This window comes from Lottia gigantea, assembly GCF_000327385.1.
Source record: "Lottia gigantea unplaced genomic scaffold LOTGIsca_4, whole genome shotgun sequence".
Classification (NCBI taxonomy): domain Eukaryota; kingdom Metazoa; phylum Mollusca; class Gastropoda; family Lottiidae; genus Lottia; species Lottia gigantea.
This window is the reverse complement of record NW_008709379.1, coordinates 965,933-992,299: the sequence shown is the minus strand read 5'-3', so window position 1 is coordinate 992,299 and position 26,367 is coordinate 965,933. Positions and strand designations below refer to the sequence as shown.

At 35.7% G+C, this 26,367-nt stretch overlaps 1 protein-coding gene across 1 annotated transcript; it reads left to right on the top strand.

Annotated features, from left to right (window-relative positions):
• Nucleotides 1–8,359: 8,359 nt before the first annotated feature.
• On the top strand, nt 8,360–25,697 carry LOTGIDRAFT_153611 (hypothetical protein; the record flags this gene model as incomplete). The annotated part of the gene is made up of 29 exons (XM_009059639.1): nt 8,360–8,492; nt 9,122–9,123; nt 9,464–9,541; nt 9,582–9,710; nt 9,990–10,121; nt 11,136–11,140; nt 11,630–11,767; nt 12,078–12,233; nt 12,491–12,668; nt 12,873–13,193; nt 13,588–13,725; nt 13,927–14,073; nt 14,369–14,453; nt 15,013–15,079; nt 15,476–15,602; nt 16,180–16,356; nt 16,904–17,071; nt 17,377–17,569; nt 18,185–18,270; nt 18,734–18,965; nt 19,243–19,553; nt 19,846–20,045; nt 20,415–20,538; nt 20,956–21,057; nt 23,089–23,235; nt 23,568–23,726; nt 24,153–24,319; nt 24,694–24,888; nt 25,589–25,697. The coding sequence occupies 29 exons, from the start codon at nt 8,360–8,362 to the stop codon at nt 25,695–25,697; spliced, it is 4,206 nt and encodes a 1,401-aa protein (XP_009057887.1).
• Nucleotides 25,698–26,367: the final 670 nt, after the last annotated feature.

Here is a 26,367-nt window from a genome sequence, read left to right as displayed (position 1 = left end):
TAAAAGTTTTTTTTTGTATCGTTCTACGATTGATCTATGGAGCATTATTTTAACAGTGGTATTTTTTGTATCGCTCTACAATTGGTGTATTGAGTAATATTTTAACAATGGTATTTATATATCGCTCTACAATTGATGTATTGAGCACTATTTTAACAGTGGTATTTCTATATAGCTCTACAATTGATGTATTTAGCACTATTTTAACAGTGGTATTTCTATATCGCTCTATAATTGATGTATTGAGCACTATTTTAACAATGGTATTTCTATATCGCTCTACAATTGATGTATTGAGCACTATTTTAACAGTTGTATTTCTGTATCGCTCTACAATTGATGTATTGAGCACTATTTTAACAATGGTATTTCTATATCGCTCTACAATTGATGCATTGAGCACTATTTTAATAGTGGTATTTCTATATCGCTCTACAATTGATGCACTGAGCACTATTTTAATAGTGGTATTTCCATGCAACTCTACAATTGATGCTTTGAGCACTATTTTAACAGTGGTATTTCTATATCGCTCTACAATTGATGCATTGAGCACTATTTTAATAGTGGTATTTCCATGTAGCTCTACAATTGACATATTGAGGACTATTTTAAAGATGGGTTCCCTTATTTTTATTTATGAAAATGAAAATGCTATCTTCTGAATAGAAAGTAGAGGTGTTCTACTGACTAGTTTGTCTCACATGTCTATAATTAATTCATATTATTTGCTAAATAAGAAGAGAATTAGCAGTAAAATTCCAATGAGTGACCGACCAATAAAGGTCAGAAAGACTGAACATACATGGATATTTATGATTTATGACTTTTAATAAGAACATATAATGATATGATTAAGAATACATGATAATTCATTAGAAACTCCAATTAATCAAATAGTTTGCTTAATTTGACACTAAAAAATAAGGAAACCCATCTTTAACAGTGAAGATATTTGTATTTGTATTTGTTATTATGTTATTGTATTTTACTTGTATTGTTTTAATGGTTGTTTTCGATCAAGTGTTTCTATGCGATTACTATATGAAATTGATAATTATGATAATGACATAATATTGTTAATATCGTGTTTGATAAATGATGTGGTGAATTCCCAATATTATTATTCTTTTTTTTGCTATTCGGAAATTAACCATTAGATGTGCGCTTTTAAGGTAAAATATGTGTAAATATACCGAATAAACAACCATAACAGTGAGGTCCTTCCGGAAGGCATGCCAGCTTGACAAACCAAGTCGAGAAGGATATTATGTCGACCTGAAAATAATCAATACTCTGCGTATATTGCATTTCATTTTTGCCATTCATTCGATATAACACGTACAAATTCAAAAAAATAGCTTCATTAAATCCTTAATTGGTGTGTTCAAATTGAACATCTGATAGATAGATCTGAGGTCTGCAATAATTACATTATATGGAATAGAAAGAGGGGTTTATTTTTCTCAGCAATCTACAATACAGTTTTTCATTAAGCTGTATAAAAGCAATATCTTGATTCCAAGCTTGCAAAACAAATTGACATAAAAGTACATAAAACTTAGATGAGTCTAATTAATCCAGTCTATCTTCCCTTCACAATACTTCAAATATTGTAGACTCGATTATCTTTAGATCTTACAAGGTGGAATTCTGATTTATAAAAAAGTTAATCGAGTTTTTTCCTTACCACTTTGAGGAGATATATTAGATAGTGAATTCGTGAATCGCTGAGTTAGTGGATTTTATATCTGGGAAGTCACCCTGAACTTGTACTTGTATTCATCCATGAGCACATTTTTTCTATTATTACCCCCTATAAACATGTTTATACAATAAAATCATCCCCAATTACTTATTATCTACCCATTCGTGCGTTCATAGAAATATGTACATTTACTGCAGTTTTTGCACTTTTTGACGAGACTCCTATTTTTTTATTCTGTTGCTATCAATGACGGGTGTCACAGACAAGTTCAACCGTGGAGACTAGTAGATATAAGTGGATAAACATATACATCTACAGTACATTCCAATACTAGCTTTTACTAAAATTAGTAAATGCAGCTATTACAGTTGCATAACTGACTGTATCAAAGACAAATATATCAATCTATTCCTAAGTGCACAATGTTTCTGGCATTAAGCTGAGCTTGAGAAATGTTTTGTGGTCCTGGGAGGGAGGGAGGGGAAATAACGATATGACACTTATGTCTAATATAAAAACTATTAAACTTCCACACGATATTATTCCATTTCTTTCAATAATGGCACAATTTTCAAAGTTTCTTGGAACGGTTTCGACTTGAATCTATCTTGGCGTCTTCCGTGTTTATAAACCCACCTGGGTGCAGACAATTATGGTGTAAAACTCCATTTAATTTCATTTGGAATATTAAGGGTATGATAACACGTGTATATTAGGCAAAAATTTATCTATTTAAGCAAGAGATGAAACGTGTTCTGTCACTTATATATATATTCTAATGAAGATAAACATATTCAAAACATAAAATATAATTCAAAGCATAAATAAGATGCATATTTAATGTGTTGTATGTGTGAGGTGTAATGTAGCGAAAGAGTGCTTTGCTTGCATCGGTGTTCTGCCTTAATATGAAATGAATGATGTGGAATTTATAGCTGTATGTGCTACACTTTATTAAACACGGAAAATGGCGTTACGTTTTAAAGGAATTGTAAAGAGGTTTTCTAAGATTTTATGAGTACCGGTAACACTAATAGTATCAATTTGCACCATTCCAATGTTTTAATTAGACGTCTGTGGTTCCTGTCATTCCACAAATAATAAGTGTTTGATGACGTCACTAATATTATGCTTGTATCACAATATTAGGACTTCGCGATTAGTGACGTCATCGTCACTTAGTTTTAGTAGAATTGCTGGAACCAAAGGCATCTAACTGAAATTTGGAATGGTGCAAATTGATACTATCAGTGTCCCCGATACACAAAAAAATTTTGAAATCCTGTTTCAATTCCTTTAATGTTTCGCAAGTAGGTGGAGGGAATGTTACGAGTTACTGGTTTGCTATGGAATAAATGGTAATTTCATTTAAGCTTTTTTGTGTGTGATAAAATGAATGGCGGATTTGCACTACACTTTATATTTATTTTTACGTTTTACGTCCTATCCTAAGAGAACTGAAATGATATGTTTGAAGCTCGCCAAGGACACGATTGATCCTCATACACGCGTTCCTCTCAAATTGAGAAGAAATAAAATACATGGATAATCATTCATAGCGATGCGGCCGGCAGTGATAAAGATCAAAGAACAGATCATTAGGCCGCCATCCAATCAGATTCATTAATTAGTCCTTGTCACAAATTCGATTCAACCATTCGAAAAAATAATCAGCTCCTATCCCACGATTGTATTGTCACGTGACTTAAATTTGTCGAACAAGCAAAATATATTCTTACTAGGAATTATTTATATAGTTAGGGTAAGGTATGGTTGGAGTGGAGTGAAGCATGGATTTCTGTAATACACAGTTTTGGGTGAGTATTTCAGCTTAATATTTGAAACTTTAGAACCAAAACATTTAAATTCCTGTTCTAGCATCAGTTTGTTACAGTGATCAAGCACAATGGAATGATCCTTAAATGGTATAATAGAAGCACAAATTAAAAGATAAAAAAGACAAATATTATGGATAGATAATTCATTATATTCCGGGTTACGGCGTGAAAACCACATTGAAACGTTGAAATAATAAATATTCTAATAGTATGAATTAGGTGTGAAATGGTTAAAACAGTCCCATCAGAGAGACAAGGAACTTTTCCCATATGAATATCAGTGCTTCCGACGGCAAAGAAGAAATCCGAAAATAGGCTTATACCTGATTATGCCTGATTATAAGCTCTGACTAACGATTAAGCGCCTCATTCGCAGAGCCATCGAAAGTTCAAGACGAAATCATAACAAATGGATTTGGGAATACTTTCCTTACCGTATTAAGGACGATTGTAATAAAGGACAACTGGCTGTCCACATTTTGTTCTTTTCGACTTCTAACTTTAATGCGAACAGTAGGTAGCACACAGGGGCTTCCGAGTTTTGTCTCATGCAAATGCCTTATGCACAGAACCGTAGCCAGACTTGATGAGGGACAAGTAATATACGCGGAAGAGCAATGGTGTATGGTGTTTAGTTTCTGTAATGGCTTTTGTCGGCTGTCCGAATTTTTTCATGGAGGAGGGTTGGGGGGGGGGGGGGGGGAGGGGGGGGGAATCCCCCGGTAGCCACAGGCCTGCTTTTGCAGTTTTCCATTAGGTACGTATTTTGAGAAAAATATGTTTATATCTCTGAATGAATTAAATATATAAAAACTAACATTAATTATACGAAAACCAGTATTACATAACCTTGAATGTCTGAAATGAAAAATTAGGCTAACTTGTTTTTATCACATGACTACAAGAGTGATATAATAATAAGGCATCGTTTACACTACCGTCGTATTCACAATTTTCATCATTAAACACGTCGTAAATTATACCTGAAAATATTTCTAAAATATGCTATTTAGTTCAATGTAACTACTCGATCAAACTGAATTTGTTTTAAAAGGGTTAATTTAGAATCGGGTTAACTAGTTCATAGTTGATATGAAAACTGGGTGTACTAATTGTTAACAAAGCAATAACAAAACAGTTTGATCAGAATTTTTCTCTCTAATTAGGCGTTTAGCATTCTGAAATCTTTATAGTAGTTTTCCATCACCTTCCAAAAAACATAAAAAAAAATTAAATAGTTAACGCAAAACATTCAAATATTTTTGGCGTTGAAAAATTAACGAATGAAGGATTTGTTCAGTTAAAATTTCGGATGACATAAGGAACACATATCTCTTTATTTTAGTTTCTATTTTGAATTAATTTGAGTATCAAACATTTTCAACCCACTAAAAATATCAGACTGCCCTTTTAAGATAATATAGGAGTAGAAACTAGGCAATGTAGTCGAGATAAACATAGATAGTATATCGAATTCTGCGCCTTAAACTTCAATAAGTTAAATAAAGGTATTGTAGAGAGGTTAAGTTAATAGGGGGAGCAATCCTTGATTTATGATCTTCTTTACTTTTAACTTTGTTGAAAACGGCGCGATTGCAATTTTTTTTTTACATAACATTCAGTTATGAGCTCATCGTATCACGAATTCGAGTAAGTATGGCGAGTTGGGCGTGGTTTGGACACGATGTTACGAGCCCTGCTATGATATAAATATTTAAAAAGCTGCTATGTAAATCGGTACACACCTTTTATAACTGTATCAAACTGTTGCACCGATGCAAAATATAAAACCAAATCATAGAAGATTGCTGCGCGGGAGCTATGGAATGGACAAGTTGAACACAGTACATCCCAATGGTTTAAACCTTCAGCATGATAATCAAGTAATCACTAAGTATAATTATATTGCGACCAACGCGTCAGTTGAAAAAACACTACAAAGATCTGCAAACAAAACAAATACCCACATGTAAATCGCATTGTTCTCTTCCTATGAAAATGTGAACCAGGCTTTAAGACGCCGTTGAATTCACAAGTCTAAAAGATAGATGAACATGTCATCATTCATATTTTTTTATAGCACATTTTTGTGCATTTTAAGCGACATAATATGTCAGATACACTCCTTTTTGCACCTTACCGCAAAATATTAAAAGCTAAACCTTGAGACAGGATATGATTACTCTTCTAGACACCTGATACCACTTTTCATTATGTAACACTTACTCATTAATGTTGAAACCGACACTTTTTACCATCTCATCAAAGTACGAAATAAGATCTGTCGACAGAAATGTTAGTTGTTGAGTGAAGTCACTGTGTCACTGTGATTATGAATGCATGCACTGACAGGTGAGGAAAGAGAAAACGTAAGTACACCAAGGCAATTGGGGTAAATGCATCCTGCTGAATTTTGCTTAAAAAATTATATAATTATGAAATCTAAACGAAATTTTGTGTGAAAAATTGAAAATATAAATATATTATCTCTAAATATATCGCTACTTAATGTCAGCCGAAAGTGATGAAATAAAGTAATAACAAGGGCTGTGTGTACATTAAGGCAAATTTGACAAAAATAAAGTAGAAATAAAATGAAAATGAAAAATTTAAAAATATTGATATATCAGCTGATATATTGCTTATTTGATATCTACAACAAAGTGGTTACAGTGGTTATTGTTTACAGAAAACGTTGCGCTGCATGACATATCTCATTTTTGTCTTATAACTGACTTCAAAGGCAACAGGATTTTTGCCCCATACAAAAAGAACCCATTACGGCCCCGATAACTGACTTCAAAGGCACAGAACTTGCCCAAGAATATCTAGCCATACCTGCAAGCAGCATGGCAGTAGAGAGCATGATTTCCATCACAGGACTTAGGCCATACCAAAATCATGTTCTGCTTTTCGGGATTTCTTGAAAAAAATAATACGAGCGAACGAAATTAAAAAAAATTGTGCTTCATTTATGTCATGAATTATCCGAGTTTAACAAAGGAATTAGATTAATTCAAAAATAAATGAAAGGCCTGCAGTTTTAAAATCTGGTCAAAAAATGGAAAAAATGTTGAATTCAAAATCATTTCATAAGAAAAGAAACATGTTCTAGCTCAAACTGATGCTGTAAAAAATTTTTTTTTTTTGAGAATTCTTCGTATACATACGGATTTTTACTTTTTAATTTCAAATAGTAATATTTCGAGAACGGAAAGTCGGGTACGGAATTCCCGATGAACAGAAAATTATTTTGGTAAGGCCTTACCCTAATATTCAAGACGATCATCACTTAGTACTGTCGCACTGAACATAAAATTTGAAAAGATTTTATACAAATTGTGAGATGATTATTTGAATAAATGAATAATAACAAAAAAAACCTTTATATAATACCACATACAATGTATGTTTTTGTATTTAACTTGCTATTTTTTTAATTGAGGAAATCATCTAATTTTTAAAAACTAGCTAGCTGAAAAAATCTGATTAGTCAGCCAGTTCCAACCATTTTTTGCACAATAAATCAAATTCAGTGGTTTAACGTATTCAATATGTAAACGAAAGGCGTAAATGCTTTAATATAACGCAGTGGCATGGTTCAAAGGATTATAAAGATATTTTCTAATGTTTATTATATGTCCAGTAGACACTGAATTTTGCAAAACTTCCTTTTTTCGATCTTACAATCGGGAGATTAAGACTTTCTCCGAGATACACAAAATGTATAAACAAAATAATGCACTTCTTGTAATGGCAGAAGTGGAGCCAGGTTTACGTCCGAGAAGGGGGGAAGTGAGGGCGAGATATCTGAGATTGCCCGAATCTTTAACCTAATTATGAGATTTTTGCCCGAAAAACATGCTTTCGGGGCTGCGAGGGGGCTGCGAGGGTTTGTGCTGCCCCCTCTGCCCCCCCCCCCCCCCTTTGGCTCCGCCACTGTGGATTGGGCATCATTCTGGGCATTATTCTGAGCATATTTCTCTTAGAACCAAACCCACACTTTCACCCAATCAGCATTGTCTAAATTTTCTTTTAAGCGGAAATTAATTTCATAAAGATATTCTTAATCACGTGACATTTGATTGACAGCTTGCATAAGTTTCTACGTCACTTCATTCTCTCCACCCACCTCTTAACCACTTTATTTTAATTTTATTTTTTCTGTTATCATTAACTTTGTTGCACCGTAGAGTTTATTTTAAGCAGACAGGTTAACAATACAACAAAAACAAAATGTTTTGCACTTTTCATGACATTATTTATTGCTGAAATGACATTTCTTGATGTTTTCAAATATTAAATAATTTACTCATGACTGCGTTTTAAGAACCACTTCTTTGTGATAAAAAACGCTCAATAATCACTGAAATCCATGTTTCTATGTAACTGTCCCAGCGATTCTTGTCTCCATTTGAAACTACGAATGGCGATGGTTACAGCAATCATCCATGCAGGGCACATGACAAATGATCAGCCAAGAAAGCCGAGCATCCATAACGTGTATGTCAACTTTTCTATAAATTCGACAGTTTCCGTCCACTTTAAATGCAAAGCCATGATGCATTAGTAGTACAATATCTGTGTAATCTGTCACTTCTGATTGACTTCTGAAATCAATTGAAGCTGTTGTATTCCTAGCTCGACAAATCTGACTTTACCCCTAACTCGGACGCGATATGGCTTATCGGCAATTAATCCCATCCGTAGGGTCATATTTGTCGTGCTATTGGTTTCCATGATTTTTAATGTCCTATTATCTGTTTTAGAATGAGAGTATATTATTGTACAACTGGTGGCCACAATTCACAGAATGTTTTCAGACTACGGTGCTGGTTTATGTACCATGTGGGTTTGTTTGGTTGGTATTACCGTTCTACCTCCCCTACTTGATTTATCTCCCGGGGAAACCGTTGCCGATATCCAGAGTACATTGCGTGAAGATGGTAAGAAAGTTTCATAAACTATTTTAATTGTTATCAAAGACAACTGATATTGAAAGAAACAAAACAAAAACAATTACGAAATTTTCTCGATTTGACGCATCACAAGCATGCAGTCGTTACAAAGTTTTTCTAGTACAGATTACATTCATGTCGTCGGCGAATAACGCTTTCATACGTTTCTCTGTTACGTTTTATGTCAGTTTTTACGTTTTGAAACCAACGTGGTCAAATGTATAGATATAGGCAAAAGAAACTAATAATTCTGAAAATAATTATACTGGTTTGATTTAATTTAAGATATTATGTTATGTGTTGGTAATGGTATGTGTAGGGTTTGTATTCGGTGAAATAGTAGAAACATTGTACCAACCAAAGCAGTACAGCAACGCTCATTACTTCGCCAAGGCTGTTGAAGGTCTCACTTTCGTAAGCATATTTTCAAATTGAAATAAGTTCAACACACAATGCTTAGTGGAGCAAAGACATTTAGTCACATCCACGTCTGATTTTCAATATACACACGAGTTTAGGCACATCAACACAATGTAAAATTGATCAGTAGAGTTTCCATTACGATTTATTGAAATACAGCTTATGGAATTTTGACCAATCCAGACTGCTGATGGTAGAGGTGAACGATGCTTACATTTTAGAACACACGATGCATCTCTCAAATTAAGATGTCCAGTGTGGTTCGGCTATGAAGACGGACAACTCCATACAGTGTCGTGAGGGAAATTTTGCCAGGACAGCGACATAAGCATATAATTTTTCGATTTCCGACTGTCGAGGGATCTTAAACGTGCGCAGCCTGTAGTATACGGGGATTGTTCTCCAATCCGAACGCTTTTCCATGTCAGCCCCTCACTGACAGGGGCAAACTTAATTCATTATGTTAGCATCGTGTTTAGTTCTCAGTAGTATTAACAACCTTATGTGTTTTGTCGTACTTATCGCTAAATGGTTTGAAGTCGTTTCCTGTCGTTTGCCGGCTCGGTTCCTGGTCGTTTCAAGTTGGTCGTTGGTCGTTTCCTCGTCGTTTCATGTCGGTTCGTTTTAGTAAGTACGGTGTTCTGTTTCTCTTTACAGATGCTGATTTCACTGTTGATGTTCTTAGAACGTGGACGTGGATTAATAACTTCCGGTGTAGTTTTCATTTTCTGGTTTTTACTCTCTGTAGCTGGAATTATTCCCCTCTACACGTATCTCATATTAAAAGTTAGTCAAAAACCAATTTACTTACATATTCATTTTCAAGTTTTTCTATATAGCGTAATATATACAAGAAGGAAAATACTGTAACGAAGTAATGGAAGTTCTAATGGTAGAAATCTCTCGACCACCTCGAAAATGAGCCCAGAGCCAACATTGAACTTCATGCGTTTTATGAATTGGCTACGTTTATATAGAACAGCAAATACAATTCTCATTCCGCTTCAGTCTTCCAGTACTTGCTTAAATGTAAAATGTTTTTAATTTGGGGTCCTTTTATTTCAGACGTATAACGAAGGGCCTGTCAGATTCTCGGGGTATATTTTATATTACACCTTGGTCTTAACTCAACTCATACTCAACTGTTTCGCTGAGAAAAGAACTGTCAATTCCACAGAGTATCGAGACACAACCTGGGTAAGTAAATACTTTCGATTTACTAGAATAGATGCAGAAAACCCCAAACCATACCTATTCTAATAATGAATTATGGAGTGTTTGTTTCATAGCTGATAGATATGACATTAACTTAGTCAAAGTGTCTCTTTTTTTCTTCACAAATAATGATATATGGAGATTGATCAGTAAGATTAAATTATAATTACACTGTCAAAATAGTGCTCAATACATCAATTGTAGAATGAAAAGGAAATGAAAAGAAATGGTTTTACGCTTTACTTTTCTGCACCATGTGGGCTAATGAAGATGGGCAACTCCATGCAATGAACAATGAGGGATTTTGCCAGGACAGCGACATTCGCCTTCTCTTTTTCAATATCCAACTGTCGAGTGATCGTGGCGGAACCAGGTTTAACCAAGTTATGATGTTTTTGGGAGACGGGCGGGGGACTCTCCGTGTGCCCGTGCCAGTCTTTAAAACTAAAGACAAGAAGCTAATCGGCGACAAAAATCTCCGACCAAGACCGCTTGTGTGCCCGCACCTTTAAAGAGCAAAAGGCTGATGAGGCACGAGACAAGACCTGATCAACATTCTAAATCATTTGAATCCACTCTAAAGGAAGCCACAGTGTCATAGTGAGTTAGATGCATGCTGAAGGTCCAGGGTTCAATCCCGGTGTAGACCGAGATAATACCTTCGGATTTTTCAACCCGGATTCCCCCTGTCAGTGATGCAGGTAAGAGGGGTTGACGTGGGAAAAGCGTTCGGATGGGACAATAAACCGTGTGCTACAGACTGTGCGTGTTAAAGATCCCCCGACAATTGGAAATCGAAAAAGAGCCGGCTAATGCCCCTATCCTGGAAACATTTTCCTCATTGCACCTTGCACGGCGTTGCCCGTCTTCATTAACCCAAATGGTGGAGAAAATAGGACGTACAACTCCATTCATTTCATTTGAATCCATTCTGCTACTGGACATTCTATTAGAGTTCAAATTGCTATATATCACATGTTTTTCGTCTTGTTTTAGAGACAGTGTCCAGAATACAAGGCATCTTTCTCATCACGGCTGACCTTCTGGTGGATGACCAGGTAATTCCATAATTTAGCCTTGTCTAATGATCTTTGGGAGTACTAATTCTAAAACCTAAGGTGTTTAGTTGCAGTAATGGAATCGGTTGTCAGAATTTTGTCAGGAGGGCGGGGGGCTGCAATACCAGCCTGAATCTAGGGGCTGTTTCACAAAAACTAAATTAAGATCTTAAAATATCCGATTAGTAACACGTAATTTGAAATCGATGTTAGTGATTGGCCAATCATAAGAATGCCACAGTTAACTCGTCTTCATTTAAGTTTTTGGGAAACATGACCCAGGATCATATTGGTACCTGTCTTTAAGACATAGCAAGATGAGATTTCCTTATCTCTCAATATGACATTTATTACGTGTAATTGTAGTTCCTTCGATAGGTAAGAAAAATATCTTTATTTTACCCTTCTATTGATCTTTTTGTTTTTCTTCAGCTTAATCTATAAAGGTTTCAAGGCACCATTAAACGACCATGATCTATTCGACCTACATCCTAGAGATGATAGTAAACGGGTAGCAAATGAATTCGCTGTTGAGTGGAGGAAAGAGCTGGAAAAATACAAACAACGCAGGTAGGTTAGCTTCATACGAAACAAGGCGCATTGGTGAACAGTTGTTCAACAGGTTTTGCGTCTCTGTTGGAAATTCTCCAAAGTATCTGATACGTCGAACAATTCCAATAATTGTTAGTTATGTTATCCTTCTGAGACGAAATGCTGCTTTGACAAACTCAGTGCTGAGGTGCACAGTTGATTCATTTTCAGCGATGGCCTGAAGAGCAAAACATATTGTCCTTCGTGCGGTAATTCAATACGTAAACCCTTTCAGATTTACGAAACATATAAACAGCAAAAAGAAAAAATCGCTTTCTGACCAAGAAAGAATTCCCTTGGTAGATGGAAAGGAATCTCAGAAGAAAACAAAGAAAGCTTCCCTTGGACGAGTAATGTTAAAACTATATTGGAAGGACATGGCTGAATCATACTGTCTAAAGTTCATTTCCGATATTCTGGTTTTTGCTGGACCCATTTTACTAAGGTAATGTTGCTTTAATAGGGAATAAATAAAGTCCATTTTGGTTATGGGGCTCTATATAAACGGGTTCGCAAATATTCACAAAATATCATTCGGCAGTTTATTACAAAAAATTACTTCGAGAAATTTTTTCTATTTCTCTTGCGTGATCTTTGACTTGATAGGACTGCCATATACTGGTCAGCAACCGAATGCAAATCACATGCTAATCAGCTGTTGTGGTCTAACTTGTTATATCAGTTGTGTTGTCATATTTTCAGTGTTTTGATCAATTTGATAGATGGTGAAGCTCCGAATGGTTGGATGGGCTATGTTCTAGCACTGGGATTATTTTGTTTACCATGGATACAGTCAGTCTTCTACCATCAGATGTACCACATGGCCATGACCTTGGGTATGAGGGTCAAGGCCGCTTTGATGGCAGTTATATATCAGAAGGTATGGGTTATCTATCTGTCTATCAATTTAGCACTATATCATATGTATGCCAGGATGTCAGTGCCAGGAAGTATATAAAAAGCGGTACACTTTAGACCGACTTTTGAAAAATTGTAATCAATCATAAGCGTTTACCCGAACCGTTACCACACACTAATGGCATTTTAATCCGATGAAAATTTATTTCTTTTTTGCATTTTACAGGCCTTAAAATTGAATAACGAAGCTCAGAGTAAATTTACAGTAGGAGAGATAGTGAACCTTATGGCAGTAGATTGTCAGAGAATTCAAGATGCTGCCTGTTACACCTTCTACGTTTGGTCCATACCATTTCAAGTAGCAATAGCCGTATATCTATTGTGGAGTACCATGGGTCCCTCTAGTCTAGCAGGACTTGTTGTTCTTATATTACTAGTGCCAGTAAACGCCATAGTGGCCACAAAACAATTCAAATACCAAAAGGAGAATCTTCAATATAAAGACAAAAGAATCAAATTGACGAGTGAAGTTCTTGAAGGAATTAAGGTAAATATTTATGATTGCCAGTATCCGCGTTTTAAGTCAAATATGAAAGCTATGATCAAAAAGATTTTCCTGCTACCGTACGTTTAAAATACATTCATTAGGCTATTATTTGCTGATTTTGTACCTGAATAGTTGCTAAAACCTTTGCAAATTTTACATTTCCCAACTTTTGTATAGACTCTACAATACGGACATCTGAAAATTGAAAAGAAACTCTACATTGAAAGATAGGTACATTCAGATTAGCGTATTTGTATGTCATTGACAGCTACATACGATACTATGTATGTATGGTTCTTACATAGAAATAACACCATGTAAAAACCAAGCGTAGTTTCGTATGTGACAGCAAAAGATTTTACCTCTGAATAATATATTTATGATGTGATTTTAGGTCTTAAAATTGTACGCTTGGGAATGTGTGTTTAAACAAAAGATTTTAGAAATGAGAAAACAAGAACTGTCTATTCTGAAGAAAATAGCCAATCTCAACACGCTCAGCACTTTTGTATGGACATGTGCTCCGTACTTGGTAGGTTATATTATTCTGTAATCTTATGCTAATGTTTATAAGATATAATTATATTCAATACAGTCACATCCAATTGTGTAAAATATTAGTTACTGTGGCTCTTCGCTGTTCCCTTATCAAAAGGGTAAACTATACATCTGTAAAAATCACGAGTCAAATATTGTTGCATTGAATATTATATTTCTTAAAAATTTCTTTCAGGTGACACTAGCTACATTTACATGTTATGTTTTAACCTCATCAACCGGTCATCTAGATGCTCAGAAAGCTTTTGTTACTCTATCTTTATTCAATATTCTACAATTTCCAATCAACTTTATACCTGAAACCATTTCATACCTCTCACAGGTAGGCATCCCGATATTATTTATCTGAAAAATTGATCCGCTGTAAACTCCGGAATCATAGTTGGTTGGCTACATTTGAATTTGAGGCCCATTTCAATAAGTATCGTGAGTAAATAAGTAAGTGTCGTTATCGTGCGCGCTTAGAGAATGCGTTATAACCTGGCACACGTTTTTAGTGTAAGAAAATTGGTTTTGTGGATCAGCAATGAAATGATGAATATTAAAGTTGCTGAGAAAACCAAAATGCAAAGTCTGACCACAGATTACAAGTATATGCTAGTACATTTATTTTGCAGGCTGCAGCATCAGTTCAACGAATTGAAATATTTTTGAGAGAAGAGGAACTGAGTCGTTCGAATGTTGATAAGAATGATTTTATGGGTAGGTGGTTAAAATGTCTGAATGGGTTCTAACATGGGTTACCAGAATTTGGTATCTTCCTGTCCCCTCGCATTTTGTCTGATTGATTTGCAGATTATTATCAGTAATTCTATCAATTCCCCCGAACTATACAAATACAAACACCCATTTAAAACACTTGAATACGGCTACAAAGTTATTCGTTGTGACAGTGGCTCCACGGCTACAAAGCTATTCGTTGTGACAGTGGCGGAGCGAAAGGTGGGGGGGGGCAGAGAGGGCAGCCGCCCACTTCGCAACCCCGAAAGCAACTTTTTCGGGCAAAAATCTCATAACTAGGTTAGAAATTCGAGAAATCCCAGATATTTCGCCCCCTTTCGGAGGCAAACCTGGACCCGCCACTGCGTCATGATAGATATTTAAGTACCAAGCCGTCTACTTAGTAGCGCTTCTATGGGAAGTGGCAATGGCCCGGTTTTGCCCCAACGAGTTCTATATCATTTTAGATAGGGGAGGAAAAGCCTCGAAACACCTTCCCACGTAACCATATTCATAGACACACCAATGCCTCTTCTTACAGAAAGAGCAATCAAAGTTGATCGAGGTGTATTTGCATGGAATAAATCATCAAGACCTGTTTTACATCGGTAGGTATTTTTAGCTATCCTTTTGCTAACATTTGCGTGCATAATCTCAATACGTTTGTAATAGTTCACCTATACAGATGTTTAGGAATAAAGAGTACCTTTTAGTTAACCTAAATAATTTACTATTGTAAATATTCTGCTTTGAGATTGTGTAAAATATTTCACAACAACAATTTTTCTGGAATGATGTGTCTGGTTTTCTTATAATTTTGGCTTGGAATAATATTTTTTATCGGGTAATCCCATGCGTGTTTTTAAATACCAAATCCCCCTTAAATCACCCCTTAATTATATAAGTTTGTCAATTTTTTGGATAAACCTTTCTGTTTTTCTTTCAATAATAGTCTGAAATATTCCCATATGTTATTGTTTCTACTGATTTCTGTACCTGTTTAGTATTAATATAGATATAAGCGAAGGGGAACTGGTAGCAGTTATTGGAACAGTCGGTTCTGGCAAGTCATCATTACTATCAGCTTTCCTTGGTGAGATGGAAAGATTGGCTGGGAAGGTTGCAACTAAGGTAAGGTAAATATGCTGACACCAATTCCATCTCTGCGCGTCTTTAAACAGACTCGAAACGAGGCGTTAAATTCGCCATGTTATTATATAATCCCATTAGAAATATTAAAACAGAACCTAGAATTTTAAAACATGTTGTTACTCGGAGTATCACGCTGAACCTCAGCAGAAACACAAGCTGAAATAGGTCAGTTGTTTGAACAAGTTTTAGATTCTTAAATTTCAATGTCTTTCTTCAATTGATTTATTGAGCACTATTTTAATAGTGAACATGTTTTGTTATTGTAATAATCGCATTATACAGACACAAGTCATATGATATTTTGATTGACCAAACAGTGAGTCAAATAGTTGATCGTCTCCTCTTGACAGCTCCCTTGGACCTAGCTAGCTACAATCCTGATAAAAATATTGGGGCATACCAAAGCGAGAGTGTATAATTTTCAACAAATATCCCCTGTCATATAATATGTAACTGGGACGCTCTAGAATGGTTCACATCAGGTCTACGTGATATTTCAAAATAAACGTACTTAAACGTACTACAAAACACACACTGATTTGGCAAAATATTGCAGGGAAGAGTAGCCTATGTTTCTCAGCAAGCCTGGATACAGAACAATACTGCAAGAAACAATATACTGTTTGGTGCCGAGATGAACAAAAAACAGTATAAACGAGTGCTTAAAGCGTGTGCTTTGAAAGAAGATCTGCAGATTTTACCAGGTGGTGAATTTACTGAGATAGGTGAAAAGGTAAGTATCGAAATTTTCGGAAATCGCTTTTCTGATTAGATGAATTCGCAGTATTATGTATCAGGCGCTGTACCCTCGAGAGACTATTCGGAGAAAAGTTAATCAAAGGGATATAAATATCGACAGTTAAAGGGCATCAATAAAAAAACAGATGGTCTCGATGTTTTTGAAACTTATATTCTGCGAGTTCCAAGCTCTCAACATTTACCTTTCTTGTACTATAATTACTGCTGACCTTGCCAGAGAGTACAACTAGATATTAATTGCGTCTATATATCACGAGTTGTCATTTTAACATTCAAATGCGGTTCATTCTGTACACACATGGATATAAGGCTCAAATTTCGACGATGAGCTGTGAACACTATTAAAGTAAAGTATTATCGATCAGAAAAATGCCGCCTCTGTAGTTTTAATATCTTCTCAAGAAGAATGTAAATGGTCGGTTACTAATGCTATAACTGATGTTGGACTGACTTCTCAGTTTCATGGTACAGATATCATATTCAGCTCATATCTCATCTTATGTTACATCTTTCTGTTGTAGGGGGTGAATTTAAGCGGTGGTCAGAAACAACGAGTAAATCTAGCGAGGGCAGTCTACAGTGATTCTGATATTTACCTTCTAGATGATCCTCTCAGTGCTGTGGATTCACATGTTGGTAAACATATCTTTAAACGGGTTATCAGTGATAATGGTATACTGAAACACAAAGTAAGCGGAATGTTTATGTTTTTCAGATTTATCTGCGTATCTCGAACAACTATATACCCCAATAATGTACATGTATTTGTTTCACTCCTGACCAATCTCGTCTGTAGTCTAACCTATTCTAAAGGATAATGTTAATATCGAACTGCAAACCTCGATGTTCCTTGGCCCAACATCCATAGCAGATTTTACGGTGTTTCACCTTGTTCGTTCAATACAATGGTATGCCGACCTCGCCATAACTTGTATCTTAAAGCATTTTCCTTTCTTGCTTTGTTAATATTACTCTCATAATGGAATCATTACAGACTCGAGTATTGGTGACTCATGCCGTTCACTGGCTACCTCTGGTAGATACAGTTGTATTGATGGATAACGGAAGGATAATAGATTGTGGACACTATCTCAAACTCATGAGAAATAACGGAGCTCTCGCTGAATTCCTTCATACACATATGTCTAAGAGTGACAAAGCGCAGGAGGCTACCGAAGATGCAGAAGGTAAGCTGATAGTTTCCAGAACAATCAAAAGAAATACTATTTTAATAGTTGTTAAATTCGGTTGGTGTCCATTTGGTCAATATGTATCGACAACCTTCGATATTACAAATTGATATACAGTTGGTTAACGTCCTACAAGATATTTCATATTATAATATATAAGATATTTTATCAAAAATCCAAAACACGGCTCATAATGGGGATCTTCCTTAGGGTCTTCATCTGCAAGTTCCGATAAGGTATTACACTTTTATTGGCTATTTGGAATGCTCTTGGTTCTCTAAGAAATTTTTTCCTTTCACAGTAAAGGAGTTGAGAAATAAGATATGGGAACATGTAGAATCTGTGACCAGTCCATCGGAAGGTGGTACCACAAGTGATGACGATATTCTCAAGCAAAAAAGGTAACCATCCTCATTTTTCTTTTTAGCCTCTGGGGGTTGAGGTATTGTTGGCGAATCTCTGAGACTTCATATAGCCTGACATGTACTTTTTTTAAAACGCTGTGTACAATAAACTCATAAGAAAATCTGCTTATAAATAAAACAAAAACACATCAATAATATGGATCTTATTGTTCCAGAATATGGACAAAAATGTCGGATAGTGACAAAGAAAGTTCACTGGATTCCAAAAAGAAGTCGGATTTCAGAAGTCGCTTGGGTCATTTGATTTCTGAAGAGAATGCTGAAACTGGGAAGGTATGCTGAAATTCATTTGGACAGATATACATGTATCACTAACAAAGGTTTCTAGCCTTGGTATATGCTTGTGGGGTACCCACAGATTCAATTTGCAACATCCCGACGATCACTGGCTTGAATAACATTTTTTAGTGGAGACTTCGTAATCTGGTTAAGTAAATTTCATGTTTTACACGAACGAAAAAGAACGAACGGGAAATTTCAATGATCCCAAATAAGGTATGTGTCTCTTCTACATATATGAGACCAGGAAAGTCGCAAATGACAGATGAGCCCCAGTCTGTGTCGGTCCCGTTGACGCCTCAAATGAAAATTCATTAATTAATTATGTTCATTAAAATATGATGTTATTTGATATCGCCGACGATTTCTCCCATCAATTAATCTTTCCTTAGTTGTTTTATTGTAACACATTTTGAATTGAATCAGTGCTAAAGATCGTCGTTGCTTTAAATTCCAGGTTGAATTTTCTGTATTTTCAACATATGCTAAAGCAGTGGGTGTCTTCTCAACGATCTTCATATTTGTGTCCTACACCATCTACCAGGTCGGCAGTGTGGCAGCTAATATTTGGCTGTCAGTCTGGACAGAAGATTCACAGCTGAAAAACACCAGTGAATCTCAATCCAAAGAATATATCAAAACCAATCATGGATATTTGGCTATTTATGGAGTTTTTGGTCTCGTTCAAGGTAAAATGGGTTTCAAAATTAAACGCGGATCAAGTGATAAAACCAAAGGCACTAAAACTAAAAAGTATTGGCTTGGACTATGAATGCAGAAAACCGACCTACATTTTACACACATTTTTGGGCTTTCTATAATTCTGATTAATATCAACAATTAGAAACCCTTGACGTCCAATACCTGACATATTTACAGAGTATAACTGAAGTCTTATAATATAGAATATCTTTTATTAGAAGGCTAAATACGAGATAAATTGTAATGGTTTCTGTGCTTTTTCAGCGGTATTTATCCTGCTATACGCTGGGCTATCCACTACCAAAATGGTCAAAGCTGCCAAAACGATGCATTTTAACATGTTAGACAAGATTATCAGGGCACCTATGATATTTTTCGAGACCACACCAATTGGTAGAATTATCAACAGGTTCTCTCGAGATGTAGAAACAATTGATAACAACTTACCTCAGATATTCTCAATGTGGATTGTAACTATATATTCCGTGGCCAGTACCTTTGTGGTTATCAGTGTAGCCACGCCTCTATTTCTGATGGTGATAGTTCCGTTGATTCTCATGTATAGTTTCATACAGGTAGGAGCAATTTTACTTCTTTAATCTTTGACCAAAATATTCGATTGACAAATGGTTTATTGGCTGCTTAACGATTAAACACCATGGACTAGACCACTACTTTTGTTTTTTGATGGTTGGAAATATTTACCGATGGTTGACAGCCAGGATAATTTAATTATATGGTTACTTCGTTGGTTATAGTTAATTGACGTATAAAACCTTTTCATTTGTAAAGCATCAAATACAAATACTTGTTTCGGACACGTTATGTCACGTTATGTGATTTTCTCCCTCACAAATTATTTTACAGAGGTATTTCGTGCCGACGTCCCGCCAACTGAAACGTTTGGAGTCTGTGTCAAGGTCACCAATATATTCTCACTTTGGAGAGAGTATACAAGGGGCGACAACTATAAGAGCGTATGAAGCTACTTACCGATTTACTGAGCAATCTCGAAAACTCATAGATAAAAATCAAGTATATTATTTTGCTGGTATATCTGCCAACAGGTAAGATTAACAATATTTTTTTAATTAGCTGATGGTATTACACAAGTTTTATTTCTGTAAAGCCCTAATCGCGTGTAGTGTCTCTAAATCTAATATCCAAAAAATGGAAAGTGGTTTAAGTCTGTCTTGATATTTTTAGATTAAGTTTGTATGATTAGAGATCAGAACTCATTAGATATATCATTTGCAAAGTCCACTATCAACGCGATACAAAAGCAATTTCGTATAGGAACAATGGCAATATTATCAATGCTGTCTATGTCATGTGGCTTTTTATGTCTTATGTTTTCCCTAACACATGCGTTTTATGTTGGTCATTTCTTACTTTCCACATATCTAGTAATTGCATTTTGATTTAATTCATTCAAGATGGTTAGGGATTTGGATAGAGTTTGTGAGCAGCTGTGTTGTATTTACTGCTGCCCTTTTCTCACTGCTATCACCAGATATTACTGGCGCATCCATGGGGTTATCTGTTACGTACGCTTTACAAGTAGGTGTATCTTTAACCTTAGTGTTGTAAACTCGAGAGTGCTCTGTTCTGTCCATTCCATTAAGTATAGCATGGTTGCGTTTAAGTCACTGTACTCAGACACAAAACGTAAAATGTACCACTTTGTGGAAATGAGAAGGACGTTTAATTTAATTTGTTTCATTAACATAGAACTGTTTTTATACTCCATTTACCCAGTGCGGTGTCGTAACACTAAAATCATCTTTAATAGTCACCATCGTGAGGCGTAAAACTTTAAATTTCATTAGCACAATAGCTTACTTCGGAACCAAAGAAATAGGGTGTAAAATTATTCTCATTTTACTTTTTCTTTCATAGAAAGAATCTGGGTTATGTTTATATATCGTATCTACTGTACACTGTATTGTTCTATAAAATGAATTGTTCTATTTACAGATTACTGCAGCATTAAAGTGGTTAGTTAGAACTATCAGTGATCTCGAGACTAATATAGTGTCTGTTGAGCGGGTAAAAGAATATACTGATATTACAACAGAGGTATGTATTCATTCAAATACAGTGATTTGGTTGGATTGTACGCTATCGAATACAACCATCAGAGCTCTCGACAGAAAAACTATACATGATTTAGCCGAGTGGTAGCTGAGTGATAGGTTATATTCACTAGGGTACTATCCAATCAAATCGCTGCATTCTGTAATACAAGAATATTGGCCTAATGCAGTCAAATTATTTGACGCAGTTTGTAATAGCTTGACATTATGAAGATGGACTGACAAGCGCTTTTCCTATGCTGTTGACAAGTTCACTGCAGATACTAAAAGGTCTGATTAGGACAGATTGTTTGGACCTAGACTTATAAGCGTACGAACGACCAGACGAATTGACACAGCGGTATCGTTTATTAAGTGTGGCAAATATACAAAACAAATATTCAAGGGATGAGCTTGTATTATACATTTTCAAACATTCTATTTTACAATTCCCTGAGATTATTTTGATATCTCCTACACATCTAGATCAACTGATCACCGTGGGATAATACTGGTTGATATGATGTATCAGGTTTCATATTAACATGATCATTATTATACGAAAAGTGTGCTCATATAAACTTGTGTCATAAGAAAGAAAGAAGAAAAGTTCATTAGCTGCGACCAATGTTTTGCCAATATGTTGTTTTTGATTTCGGGTTCCCTTTAAACTACAAAAGAGCTATGCCTGTTACTAACAGTTACTACTCAAACAAGATATAATTCGAGATAACATTGCTATTCCGGTTGAACCTTGTATCGATTTGGCTTTGGTTCAGTCATAATAAGAAAAAGATATATATACGGTGCAAAATCAGAGCAATTTACAATGAGAGGTATTTCAGGTATTGTTAATCTGTAGCAGATGTCTATCTTTAGAAATGAATACATCACAACAGCATCAAAATCAATGTACACGGTAGTTGCCCCTGTCCTCGATCACAAACACAGAAAACACATCCAATTACTAAAACAACACGACGTAACAATTACATTTACCATTGTGTTTATCAACGACAGTAAATTGTATCAGGCAGCTGCCACCTCCTACTTTCTGAAAATTAAAGCTTTTGCATCATGTTATTCTCAGCTTCAAGAGGCATATACCCTCACCTGAATAACTGCCTCCTCCATAACTGATTAACTGTCCTGATCACATCCTATTTCTCATGCCGTAGGATACTGTGAACACCCGGTATAAAGTGCTGTATCTCGATCAAAATACCAACATCAAACACCATCATTAAAGAGATCTGATCCGACATACCTAGCAAGAGCAGTTATACCAACAGTTCCATCTGAACCTCTTCTTGAAACTCCACATATCATTGTCTTTCAGTTCATTATTGCTATCATATAGGTACCATTTCCAGATATGAACGCCTACATGTCTGAAACCACATACCAATCTAATGAAACCTTTATAGCTGATTCTAACATTAATTAATTATACAGTTCAGAATTTATTAATTGAATTTGTTGACTGTATCGTATTTTTGCGACTAAATATAATTGCATATACATGTAGTATATATCTAATAATATGCTCCAATGATCTATCCAAGTCATGCAGCTTATGCCATTAACTTAAAGAGATTGTAAATAGCTTCCTAAACTTTGTTGACCTCATTGGTATAATCAGCAAGACTTGCAGATAGGCTATACTCAGACTTTTTTTGAACATTTACGAACTTATTAGAAACTTCGTTAATAGAGTAGTAGTAGCAACTTAGAAATCCCTAATTCCATCATTCCATCGGGCCACAGGAACGGGTTGGAGTTATTGCCACCTTTGACACTGACTGGGCTAATTGTCAACTTGGCATAAGAAGACCGAATTCTGACCATCAGATTTAGGCCGTACCTGTTCTCAATGCGGCGATTTGGGAACACAACATGGGTTCCAGTTAAAGCAGTAGGCTATCTTCATTCAAATAAATACTTTGGTCGATATAATAAATATAAACTATAGAATTAATATAAACAAAAACCGGGTGGTTCACATTATTTGAACAGAGTTTACATTTACTTCCAGGCACCTCTGATAAATAGACACAACCGTCCATGTTTGACTTGGCCTGACGCAGGTCACATCCAGTTTCAACTTTACAGTACCAGATACAGACCGGAACTAGATCTGGTTTTAAGGGCGATAACTTTTGAAGTCAAACCGGGTGAAAAGGTATGCATTGGGCTATAAAAACAACTTTTCCAAGAAAAGCATACATTAAAATGCTAAAATTTCTAATCTGAAAATTTGAAATAGACAAACATTTTCCAAATGTGTACTGAACCACATATTCTTAGTAAAACGTAGTAAAAATACATCATGCGAGGCGTTAGTAATCCTGTGACAAAGCTTCGACATATCCGTCATGCCATCATGCCAATTTATGATTGCTACCAAGGAAAAGAACAGTTATGTTGTTATTCATTGAAAGCATACCGACAGTTAATTTCAATGTATTCGACCTAATTTATGTATCATATAGAAGATTTTATTCTTTTTTCCAGATTGGTGTAGTCGGTAGAACAGGCGCTGGTAAATCCTCGTTGATACTAGCTTTATTTCGATTGGTCGAGGGTGTAGCAGGGACAATAACTTTAGATGGTAAAAATATAGAAGATATTGGCTTACATGACCTCAGATCTAAAATTACCATTTTACCTCAGGTAATGTAATACTCTACAGGCGTTATAGACAGGTTGTAGAGGCTGTTGACACAAAGTCTGGCGAGATAATGTATCCTTTCTGGTAGATCTTCAAGATCACAACAATAATATCGACTGCCTACTAAGCCAGTGATTTTTATTTTTAGATATGAAAAGTATTGGGGAACAGGCTTTCGACTATAATAGCCCTCTCCTCATTAAGCCAGTGATACATCAAAGAGATATATCGAGGTGTAATACAGTCTTCAACGCTCTTATCTATTCGGTGGTGCATTACTGCCAGAATGGTGGGCGATAAACCATATTTGTAGCTAACTCGAGAGCAGCTCGTGCTCGCGTCTAACCTTAGCTTAGGTTTCCTTGCTTGTTTTCAATGGCACATTGTATTTTAAACTTTGATTTTATCAATTTGTTTCACCATTATAGGATCCAGTTTTATTTTCTGGGACATTAAGAACCAACCTAGACCCTTTCAATATAAATACAGATGAAGAGTTATGGACTGCCTTGGACTTGGCCCATCTTAAAGCGTATGTTAGTGGTTTAACTGAAGGTCTTGAATTTCAGTGTGGGGAAGGAGGACAAAATTTCAGGTAGGTTTATGATACCTGAAGAAATATTTGAGCTATGTGAACTCTCTAAATGAGTTGCACTACTGACCATGCCAACGGCACTAATCAGACTTTAACTTTGAGGACATTGGCAAATAATGAGGAGAAGAATGGAAAGGAAAGGCAAAGCTAGGGGATAATGAATGGAAAGAACCGGATTTATTGAGAAGTGGTGGGGGTATTTACAACCAGCCGTCTCCAGATACTGACCTGGGCTTATGATCATAATTCTGTCTATTCTGTTGATAGAGGACAGTCTACTGAAGCTACCTTTATCACGTTTTGACAAAAAACAATGACCTCCTGTTAGTCTGTTCTCCAATGAAAATAATTCGTTGAAACTAATTGTTTTTCAGTGTCGGTCAGAGACAGTTGGTTTGTCTAGCAAGGGCGCTACTGAGGAAGACCAGAGTCCTGGTTTTAGATGAGGCGACGGCAGCAGTAGATCTAAAAACAGATGTCTTAATACAAGAGACGATACGAACTGAATTTCAGCAATGTACTCTCATTACGGTTGCCCACAGAATCAATACCATCATGGATTACGACAGGTGCGTTAATCTATTAAACACAACTCTATAGAAATATCAAAACAGAATCTAAAACATGTTGTTATTCAGTGTTTCATTATGTTTCAGGTTCTGTTATATTTCTCTATCGCTCCATAATTGATGTATTGAGCACTATTTTAACAGTGGTATTTCTATATCGCTCTATAATTGATGTATTGAGCACTATTTTAACATCGCTCTACAGTTGATGTATTGAGCACAATTTTAACAGTGGTATTTCTATATCGCTCTATAATTGATGTATTAAGCACTATTTTAACATCGCTCTACAGTTGATGTATTGAGCACTATTTTAACAGTGGTATTTCTATATCGCTCTATAATTGATGTATTGAGCACTATTTTAACATCGCTCTACAGTTGATGTATTGAGTACTATTTGAACAGTGTAAATATGTTCTTATTGTATTTTACCCCGGTTACCCCTTGTCAATTGATGCACGTCTAGCAAATTGTCATGGAAATTAAAACCGACATACCATGTGCTACTAGCGGTGCATGTAAAAGATCCATGAGGGTTACAACTCAAGTCTTGCCTTGGCAAAAGAGCCCAACCCTGTATGGTGTTGCCCGTCTCCCTTACCCCACCTGGAAACGATATTGGAAACTTAGAAATCATGTCATTCCGTTTTCAACACATTTGTGATACTGAAGTTATCCGATTTTTTCTGCATTACAGGATTATGGTCCTTGACAAAGGAAAAATAGTGGAATTTGACAGCCCCTCCAACCTCCTTCTAGATCCCTCCACCCAGTTCTACAGCTTAGCAAGGGATTCCAATATTTAATAATCCACGCAGGACGCACATTGAAAGAAATCCAGACTTTTAAAATCAGGTGTTTTCCAATAAGGGCCTTGTATTTTTGTCGCAACCTGCTTGTGACGGAAGTGGGTTGTAGGTGGTGTTTCATACTTCCAAAATATCTTAAATAAGTTGTAAAGGGGCGCATTGTGAAATATAAGTGATTGGGTTGTGAGAACTCAAAAAAGCTTCACCAGCCTTAAAAACTATTTTGATGAGCCCCGTGTCTTGTAAATCAAGAGGAACCTGCTATATATCACTGAGACCTTCTATAAGTATATATCAACAATTACTCCCGAAAGCACGAGATTCGCCAGGACGGTCTGTATGTATGGTGCGGAATATAACGGAACCGATGAACGCCATTCATTGTACAATACAGAGAAATCGTCAGAATATCTACATGTAGATGTAGAACGATAAAGGTGTAATTAACATTCCCCATTTCAATGTTTTTTCATATTCTAATTCATTTATTATTCATAACCATTAATTATTATAAATAAATTATAGTTATTGTTGAAATTGTTAATTAGTTCCCAAGCAACATGATGATATTCGTCTGAGCGAAACTTAAGATGTAGTCCGAAACATGCCCTCCGACATTTATTCTTAAAGGGACGGATGAGGCATTTTGTGGGGGTTGATTTTATTC